This window comes from Austrofundulus limnaeus, unplaced genomic scaffold (genome assembly GCF_001266775.1).
Source record: "Austrofundulus limnaeus strain Quisiro unplaced genomic scaffold, Austrofundulus_limnaeus-1.0 Scaffold147, whole genome shotgun sequence".
Classification (NCBI taxonomy): domain Eukaryota; kingdom Metazoa; phylum Chordata; class Actinopteri; order Cyprinodontiformes; family Rivulidae; genus Austrofundulus; species Austrofundulus limnaeus.
Genome location: NW_013952549.1, coordinates 267,305 through 277,137, shown reverse-complemented (window position 1 = coordinate 277,137; position 9,833 = coordinate 267,305). Strand labels below are relative to the sequence as shown.

At 39.1% G+C, this 9,833-nt stretch overlaps 1 protein-coding gene across 14 annotated transcripts in view; it reads left to right on the top strand.

Moving 5' to 3' along the window:
- mical3a (microtubule associated monooxygenase, calponin and LIM domain containing 3a) overlaps positions 1–9,833 on the top strand; it is a gene marked incomplete in the record, with an annotated part of 99,324 nt that overhangs the window by 50,988 nt on the left and 38,503 nt on the right. For 5 of the 14 annotated variants that reach the window (XM_014016523.1, XM_014016527.1, XM_014016526.1 and 2 more), the window contains 14 exon segments: positions 297–493; positions 596–714; positions 833–895; positions 1,057–1,233; positions 2,032–2,133; positions 2,447–2,530; positions 4,525–4,635; positions 5,118–5,174; positions 5,265–5,435; positions 5,570–5,674; positions 6,090–6,200; positions 6,511–6,612; positions 8,148–8,261; positions 8,563–8,749. In XM_014016523.1, the coding sequence (XP_013871977.1) occupies positions 297–493; positions 596–714; positions 833–895; positions 1,057–1,233; positions 2,032–2,133; positions 2,447–2,530; positions 4,525–4,635; positions 5,118–5,174; positions 5,265–5,435; positions 5,570–5,674; positions 6,090–6,200; positions 6,511–6,612; positions 8,148–8,261; positions 8,563–8,749 (1,700 nt within the window). 14 annotated transcript variants of the gene reach the window in all.

Here is a 9,833-nt window from a genome sequence, read left to right as displayed (position 1 = left end):
TCTTATAGGCTGGAAAATAAGATTTGTGTAAAGCCTTTTAAAGTCTGGTGACAGTTATCACTTGGTTCTGCAGGTTGTCTTCAATTCTTTGTGTTTAATCACCTGCAGAGTTAATTAGAACAGTTTAATTTTATGAAAATTTGATTTTATCAGTTAACAATGATACAATTTCAAAGTATTAAACTGCTGTAGAATAAGCTATTTTTCTCATGGAAGCCAAAAACAGACCTTGAAATGTACAAATTGATTTTTTTTTCTTGTCCCTCCTTGATTTTTATTCTCTTCACATTCCTCAGTGACTTCGACTTCCTGGATGAGCAAGACCACGAGAGGAACAACCAGTTGGCTTTCGACGTGGCAGAGAAGGAATTTGGCATCTCGCCGTGCATGACCGGCAAGGAGATGTCGTCTGTGGTTGAGCCCGACAAACTCTCCATGGTCATGTACCTCACTCAGTTTTATGAGATGTTTAAGGACACAGTGCCACCTGGAGGTGAGACGCAGTGATACAGCAGCAGCCTTATTATTTATAACCTTGAGATAATTGCTATTTTTCTCTGACAGTCCTCAATTAACGCCTGCTATGTGTGTTCAGACAACCACAACTTGAGTCCAGAGGAGAAAGCTGCATTGATTGCCAGCACAAAGTCCCCCATCTCTTTCTTTAGCAAGCTGGGTCAGAGCATAGCYATCTCCAGGAAGCGAAACCCTAAGGTCAATAATAGAAAACTGCATTTGCAATATTTTTTATTATTATTATTTGTAACATAAAGCCCCCCATCCTTTATTGTGACGCAAGAGCGTACAATAACTTCTGATTTCTCACGTGYAGGACAAAAAAGAGAAGGACGTGGACGGTTTGGGGAAAAGACGAAAAACCAGCCAGTCTGAAGATGTGAGTTGTTCTGACAAGTAAAGCTGGAAATGTTAAGCTAGTGARCTAATGATTTGTAAACAATTTATTTAACCAGAACAAATGCGAATATTCTAACTAGAAATATAGCCACTTGTTTAAAAAAAAAAAAAAAAACGAGTGTTTTTGCTGCTCTCCCRCAGGAGGAAGTATCCAGGACTGGTTGTGATGACAGGCCGTCTGTCCCTGCTGTTTTGTCCGAGAGAAAAATGGACTCYGCTGCCGTGGGGAATAACAACAAAGTGAAGGTCATGGCCACTCAGCTGCTCGCCAAGTTTGAAGAGAACGCCCCAGCCCAGCCTTCAGGGCTCAAAAGACAGGTACGATAGAAACAGTCCAGTCATTAGTGTGGCGYTTTAGCCGGTGGTAAAAATTCAGATAAGCAGCGCAGAAAAGATCTGTGATGTTTTAGGTTTTGTACGAGCTCAGAATCCTTTTACAGTTTTAATGTGTTTGTTTTGACAAGCGTGCAGATTTTCATGCTGCGCGGCGGGGCCTCTTGTTCCGTGGTGGACGAGCTGTAGGCCACTGTATTAATGAGTCGAGATCCAGAATACTAATTTTGGTCAAGCAGAGTATTGTTCCTGGGTCGTGTAGGCGGCCTCACAGTGCTGACTGCACTTAAGAGGGATTGGCTGGTTCACAAAGCTTTGGTCTGCTGGCTGCTGAGGTCCAGCGGGGTGATGTGAGGAACAAACGAGTTATTGAAACTCTGGACAACAATTCTGCAGGAAAAAAAAAAGTCAGCTCTTTAGGTTTTTTGCAGCGTTGCTTTGGGATACATTAGAAACTCATCATAGTTTTAGAATTCTTGAATGAGAATATTTGAACTTTTCAGTTAATATAATTCTGTTTTATAGACAAATAGACCTGCATAAATGGTGCATTATATCAGTGTAAAAAAAGGTTTAAAAACTTCCATCTGCACTTCTATCATATTTATATTTTAGCTTTTTTTCCCTTCGTTTTGTACACCACACATCTGTGACTCTTCCTTTTTTTTCTGTTGTTTTCTCCATGGCTTCACCTCCATTTGTGGATCATTTCCCGATGCCTTGCATGATATTTCTGTTCCTCTCACTGGCCATTGGCACTGTCCTCTGTGTGTGACCGTAAAGGGGGAATCTCTACCCAATCTGGACTGYCTCTTGTCCTTTTCCCCACCACAAAACCCCGTGAAAGAGCCGGTGCGCCTTGCACCTGTCCCGGCTTGGAGAAAGGTAAACTTTAACCCGTAAAAACTAACTACTAACCCGATTATCTAACCCCATGTCCCTGTGGAGTGACGCAGAGGTGGCTGCTGTTGTTTGGCCTGTTCAGTTCTAGTCTGAACTCCCTTTGTTGTGGACTGACTCCAGGTTTGTTGTCTTAGATTTAGAGGAATTATCTCAGTAGCCAGTGTTTCAAACRGTGACTGTGTGGCTTCTTAATCGTGCAGCTGTGCAGCTTTGTGTGTTTATTTTGTGTCTGAGTCAGAGRCGTGCAGGTGCCACACCGTCATGGTCTCTCCTTGCTTGTTTTGTCACGGTTCAGAGACGCACACAGCAGCAGGAGAAGCTGAGCATTCGCTACAAAGAAATGATCAAATGTCAGACACTGCCCACCAGAGGGGAACAGGTACGGTTAGTTATTGTTCTAGCTTGGTAGTTCTCCAACTCCTGCGACCTGTTCACAACCCTTAGATRAARAAGTATTAGAGACACTRARGYACCTTTCTAAWTCAGRAACAAATAATARAAATGATTTTTGTGCATTTAAAGAYAGCAATAAAAACATTTGCAAAAACCAATTTGGCTGAATACAAATCAATCAGCAACATTTTTTATGAAAAAATATTTGTTGGCTGTGTCCTAATTATTTAATGTTAGGGCTGCAACAATGAATTGATAAAATTGATTATTATAAGTGTTGGCAACAAATGTCATTATGGATTTGTTGCGTCGGGCGATGTATGATGGTGTTCATTTAATGACGTTTTACTAAGCTCTTTAAGAGGAAATATTAGGAGACTTTCAAGGATATGGCACACATTTGTGTATATTTTTGTGTACATTTATTTTTTACTGAAGATATTTGACAAATATTTACTTATTTATGTGTTACAGTTTAATATTATAGTAACAGAATTTCTAACAGCAACCTGTTTTTGTGCGATTTGCTATGTCAGTCCAAATTTTCTTTTTTGGAATAAAAAGGTCAAAATAAAAAAATGTTTTTTTTTTTGTTTTTATGTTTTTCGATTCATCAATTAATTAAAAAAATTGATTATTACAATAATTGTTAATTGCAGCCCTATTTAACACCACATGATTCTTCAGTGACTATACTGTTTCCTGTCTGTGCTGCAACTTTGGTTTATTTTTGGGTTAAGCTATTTTATTCATTCATTGGCAGCCAKTTGGGTTCCTGCCTTCTGTTCAGTTTTTAGTATCAGCAGAAGAATCACTGCTCAGCTTGTGTTTCTCCTGCTTTGAATACGTTTTTTTATTTCTTTCACCAAGTTAAGATATTATATTTTAAAGCAGGGGTCTGCAACCTGCGGCTCTGGGGCCACATGTGGCTCTTCAGTCCCTCACCAGTGGCTCTTTGAAAATGTGACCAAACACAACAGAATAATTTTTTTTGTTGTTGTTTAATGTTTATTTAATACTTAATGCAAAACCTGTTAGCTCATGCTAGTCTGTTGTTTACTTAAATAATGAATGACTTTTATCTCAAATCCACCAGGGTTATYTTTAAATACCTTTACGACTACGTAATAAAAAGAATTAGAAAATAACATATGCTCGAATAGTTCAGTTGTACTAGTGTTTATGAAATTCGGAGTTAACTATATACAGTATTTTTCTTGTTTACATGTATCTGGTATTTTTATTTGTCCTAATGTGTAAAGATAATAATAAATAATACAATTCACAATATATTGTTTAGTTTTATAATGCCACCTACACTGGCCGTAAAGGTTACTGAAAAAGCCTCCAAAAGGCCCACGGACCACCAGTTGATAATCACAGCTGCAGCTTGTTTTGCAGCTCTGGACACATTTTATCAGTGAGACAAGCATCAGAAATGGCTCTGTTTATCGTAAAGGTTGCAGACCCCTGCTTTAAAGCCTCAGACTCTCTCCTTTAAAGGGATTTCTGTCATTTCTAGTTTTCACTAAGCTTTTAACTGCTGAGTAATTAGGCTAAAAGTTGATAAAAAGATTAGAAATTATCTTCATAATCTAGCACAGCTTTTTAAAATATAGGCTAAGTTTATTTGAGCATTTTTTTTTATAAAATATAATATGCTTGTTTCAGTTATTTTGAAGAAGATTGACTAATTTTGGTATTAATTGTATATTTCTGTAACTAACTGTCAAATTTAGTTTAAGGTCATTAAACATGCAATATACAGTAATGTCGTTTTGCTGTTTACTCTGTGTGCATGTGTGTAGTTTGCTATTTTTTAAATACGTTTTTTAATACTTCTTATTTATTAAYCAAGGAGACACCATTTCCCCCAGCAGTTCACAATTAGTACTATTGTAAATATATTTTTTGATTTTATACTTAGGTTTTTTTGTCATTATCTCCTGTATGTGTTGTTCCTGTTCCTCGTATTTTAAGGCCAGAAGTGGTGCGGAGCAAATGTCCAGCTCAGGCTCTCGGAGCTGCCCAAAGAAAACCATTCTGCTCCCTTCGTCCTCCTCCACCTCCTCGCTCTCRCTTCACTCCGAGGTGACAGAAAGCCTGGTGTCGAGTCTGTCTCGTTCTGTTTGTCTTCCTCTAGCTACAAATGCACAGCCAGCCTCTTTAGTGTTCCTTTACTCTCCTACGCCCCGTCTCGTTTCCCTCCTAACGCTCTCCTGGATTGTCAGCCGCTGCGCCGCCGACGTGGCGGCTGCAGTGGGTGTTGTGAATCAATAAAATGCTGCATTTCCCGGAGTTTACTTCTTAGAGAGCTCCGTAATGATGTTTAGGTCTCTGTGAGTGAATGTCATTACCAGAGGAGCGGCTTGTTTTCATGCTGACTGGCATGTTGTTGGGGTGTAACGGCTTGTGGATAACTGTCAACTCAGGGGATGTCAGTTTGCTTTAACTGATCAGACTGAGGTTCTGCACGACGAGCAGTTTTCTCACTGATAGGCAGCAGAAATACTGTTTTATAAAGACTTGCTATTTTCATATAAAATGCCTGTCTGCTTATTTCTTCCTTCAAGAATATCTGTCCTGAAGAAGAGGAACTTGAATATTATGAAAGGCCTCTGATRCACGGGGTACAGTACTGGAGTGAATGCATGTCACTTCTGTTTCTCATTCTGTTTGGAATGTGTTTTCTGCATTAAGTTGTGTTTAAAATCCATCAGAGATTAGCTACATGCAATAAAACCACAAGCAGCGTCTCATCCGAGCTCCCTTGGCAGGAGTTGAGGCCGTTGCACCAAACTGAGCCAGAACCCATCCACATCCCTGGTATACAGGAGAGGGCAGAGCGCCTAATCTCAAGGTTTAAGGGCAAACCTAAGAMGCCACCAAAGGTGAACACCCTGATGTCGTCATGTTGTTGGGCTGATATCTCAGGCAGCTTTTGCACAAGTAAAAATCGTGCTTCTTGCGTGAGAATTCTGTGAGTGTAATTTTCTCTCTCGGCTATTCTTCTGCCTCCCGGAAGCCGAAGAAAAAGCCGTCCCGTTTCTTTTTAGAGCAGTGGCACATGTCGCGAGGACTGAACGCCAGCCCAGCTTCACCACTGTCTTCTCCAGACGCCCCCAGAAAGGTTAGGTTTGTGCTGCTGCAGACTGAAGCTGTGTCCAAACTCAGGGGCTGGGGTTCTTTGACGGTGACCCAGCCCCTGAGTTTGGACACAGACCCACTTCAAGGCACAAATCAGTGTTTTTTTTATTTTATTTTATTTTTTGTCTAAAGTTTAGTCTGTAGTTTTTGCAAGAACTTCCTAGCACGCATGTTTACTTTATGCAGGGCATTACTTTCAGAGCTGACTTACTCAGGCTTGCATGAATTACAGACTGTGAGCTGGGATTCTCAAAACAAAGACAAAAACCAGCCTCAGTTTGAACCACGGAGCAAACTTTAAATAAGGGGTATTGCATTTATAATTGTTAGCGGCTTCTAAAAACAAAGATTTATTTTTGCAGAGCCCTTTGGTAATTGAGTCAATTATTTCTCTGCAGGAGCCAGTGAGGCCTCTGGACTYGGGCCAGTTGCCTATATTTGTGCTTAGTATTCAGGAGAGAGCTGAGCAGCTTGCCTCTCAATTGGAAGGCAAGCGAGTYGGCCCACAGGTGACTCTTTTTTTTTATTAGTACCTGGCATTAAATGTTATTAAAGATTCAGTTTTGGGGTTGGATTTTATCCACTCAGTTTTATTGACCTGTCAGTAAGCATTAGGCTGATCAACAATCGTTAGTGGACATCAAAATCCAGGTGATACAGCTTTTCTTTATAATTAAAATATGAAGCAATAAACCCAACTGATCGCTACATTCCATAAAGCAGTTTTAAATAATTAAGTAATGGAAAACATGACGTCATCGAGTTGAATGAATTTAGTCTACGCTCAATTTTAAASAACTCTCCTCTCTCCCTTTTGAGCCTAAGAAAAAACCTTCCCGTTTTTTTATGGAACAATGGCACCTGGCCCGAAACCAGAGTCCCCCCGATTCTCCCCCCTCCACCTCTGACACCTTGAGACAGGTAGCCGTTCCAAACCTGGAAGGAATGGGAGTGCCGTGATGCTGACCCACCTCACCTGCGCTTGKTTTTTCCTTTTTGATTTCACCGCAGAGCTCACGACTAAACATCACCTGAGACTTGGTTTGAATAAGTTGGCACCTTGTTTAGAAATACAAACTCACCTGCAACTTGTTGAACTTTGTTGCTGCTGTGACTGATATTTTGAAGCCTGCATGACTGCGACTTTAAAATGCCCGTGACATCAGTTTTTTGTAATAAATACAAATTCATTTTCGAAAAGATAAGATTGATAATATATTGCAAGAAAATTTTGAAGTAGCTGAGATGAACAGTTGTTGAGATATTCACATGGGAAGTAACAGGAAGTGATGTCAAAGAGGAATGTCTGCACGTGAACAGACTGTAGAGAAGAATCTGATGTTTCTTTAGATTATTTTTGAGTCATTATCAAAAACATGAAGAGTCAAATTTCAAAAAAATTTTGTTTTAATAAACAAAAACCAGAGTTCCTTTTYTTAAAGAGTTCCCCTTTGATGTCACTTCCTGTTTCAATTTGTCTGAGCCAAGTTCGAAAGAAAATATGCCAGTTTTGTGATGAAATGGATAAAATTGTGTGCATTGTGCCAAGTCTCTTAAATATAAAGATATTTTCCTTGACCTTTTGTATTTGAAGGACATGCACGTCACAGGCACTTTAAATGTTCTTGGCTGGAGGTGATTCAGGTAGAGCTCAGTAGTTATTTTGCTCCAGTTTTATTTTTTGATGTTAAAGAATTAGCTTTCGTTATGGATAATCACAAAGGAGCCAAGTGATGCGATGGGATTCAAACAGAAACAACCGTGTTCAGATGCATCGATAGTAATAGTTTTCATGGCTTAGGTTTGGCTCATACTGCAGTTGGTCTTAATTTTTGTAGTGTAGAGGATAAAAACCCTGTAAATGCGGTTAAATGAAATGAATTCTAATCCCAAAATAGATTAAATCTGGATTTAAAGTAAAACAGTTTACAGTCTGGTGACTTTGGTTATTAGCAGATCAGCTTGAGTGAATCTTTCCAGCAGTTCTTAGGTTCGTTTGTAGATAATGAAAAATAATGGTGGTTGTGTGTGTGCATGTGTGTGAACAGAGCATGACTGCTTCACATGAATAATTGCAGTTTTTTTCTTAAATGCATTCATTTACTCAGAATCTAAATACTGGAATAATTTTTATTTATTTATTTTTTCGGATGTTCTGTATCAGAAAAAGCTTTTTTTTAGAAAACGGATGCACTTTGAAACTTATTCAATAACTTTTTTTGACTAAATGGAGAAGTTATCAAGCTGTTTTTATGATCTGTGTTTGGTTTGCAACTACTGGGGTCAGACGGCCACTCTTTGATCAGTCAAGCATGGAAACGCCGCTTCGACACGTCACTTCCTGTTCCCTCCACCCCCCTAACTGTAGCTGTACGCACCTCTCCTCCTTCTGTTTTCCACACATTTTCTGTTCTTTTTAACATTTTTCCACTTCTCTTTTTTAACGCTGTTGGTAGCACTGTGTCAGGATGTACACGGGAGGAGTTAGCACACTGGCTGAGCAAATAGCCAATCAGCTTCAGTCTCAGGAAGAGTCCAGGCCCAGTCCTGCGCCTGAACACAGGGATTTGGTAAGCGTGTGGTCTGTAGGGTGGAAGGCATGGGGTTTGCACAGATCACAGCCTCGCCTGCCAGAGTGTTGTGTAAAATTCATCAGTCACACTTTAACTTCAGCTGCAGAGTGCGTGTTTGCTAATTCTTCACCTGCAGTTTGGATCGTTTGGACAAAAAATGAGTCTTTAAACTGTCAGTGACTAAATCTTTAATGGTTCTACTCGTCCTTCTTCTGTTTGCCTTTCCTTGACCCCCCCAGAAATGTTTATTTATGTGTTTTTAGTTTGACTACTGATTCATGTCTGTCTCTTCCCACAGGGCTCCCTTAGAAAAGAATTCCCGGCCAACATCGGAGGCAGCGATGTCTGCTTCTTCTGTCGAAGGCGTGTGTACGTCATGGAGAGGCTGAGCGCAGAGGGGAAGTTCTTCCACCGCACCTGCTTCAAGTGCGACTACTGTGGGACGACGCTACGACTCTCCTCCTACGCCTTCGATGTGGAGGATGGTAAGGCTTTATTTGAACTAGATTCTGGTCAATCTGATACGGCAGGCAAAATATATACAGATTTTCTTGGCTAAACAATGAACAGATTCTAAACGAGCACAGAACTGTGAGTGAGGAAGAAAAGCATTTTTTTAAACCAGGTCTTCAAAGCTTTTAGGTCTGGGGACCTCTTAGAGAGGAGAGAAATGTCCAAGGACTCCATCAAAAACCTTTGGTCCTCGTGTATATATGCACTTTTTTAAAATAATGACAAAATGAATCGTTTATTTTAATTTATTTCGTGTACCCCCCAAGCTACCTCAGTTTGAGAACCTCGTGTTTTAAACCAAAGAACTTGTCCAGAGGAACTACTCAACTTTTTTTATTTTCTACCTGGGCTATTGAGTTGCATCAGGATTTGTGAGGCCAGTTATTTCTGTATTGAAGTCTACAAACATTTCTAATAAGCCAAAAAATAAAGTAAGGGAGTTATTTAATGATAAAGCACTGTATATGTTAGTCCACACCTGGTTTATTGTATTGAGGTCTGGGGGAAAGCATGTCRGACAATTACAAATCCTATTTTTTTTATTACAAAAAAGAGCCGTGAGAATTATTACTGRAAAACATTGTCGTCRCCCATCAAATTCATTATTTTGTAAATTGAAAACATTGAAGTTCTTTGATTTGGTTGTTTATAATATTCTRCTGGTTATGTATAAGGCCCACAAAAACACATTACCTTTAAACATCCAAGTAAAATTTGTTAAGAGGAAGTGTTGTTATAACCTTAAAGGGACAGAGATATTTGTAAAACCCAAATTCAGAACTAGTTTGAAGGAACAGTGTACTTTAATTCAAGGAATAAAACTTTGGAATAATTTGGGGAGTGATTAAAAAAAAGCAGGATCATTATGTGCATTTAAGAAAGTGATAAAAGTTGGATTGTTAAAGAAATACGAAACAGTATAATGTGTATCTATATAAATTATTGTTCTAGAGGGATTTAGATGTTCTTGTGTTTTGTTTTGTTAATAACAGATTTTTTGTTATATGAACTTATTCTTGGGAAAAATATATATAGATAAAAATATATTCGTATAGA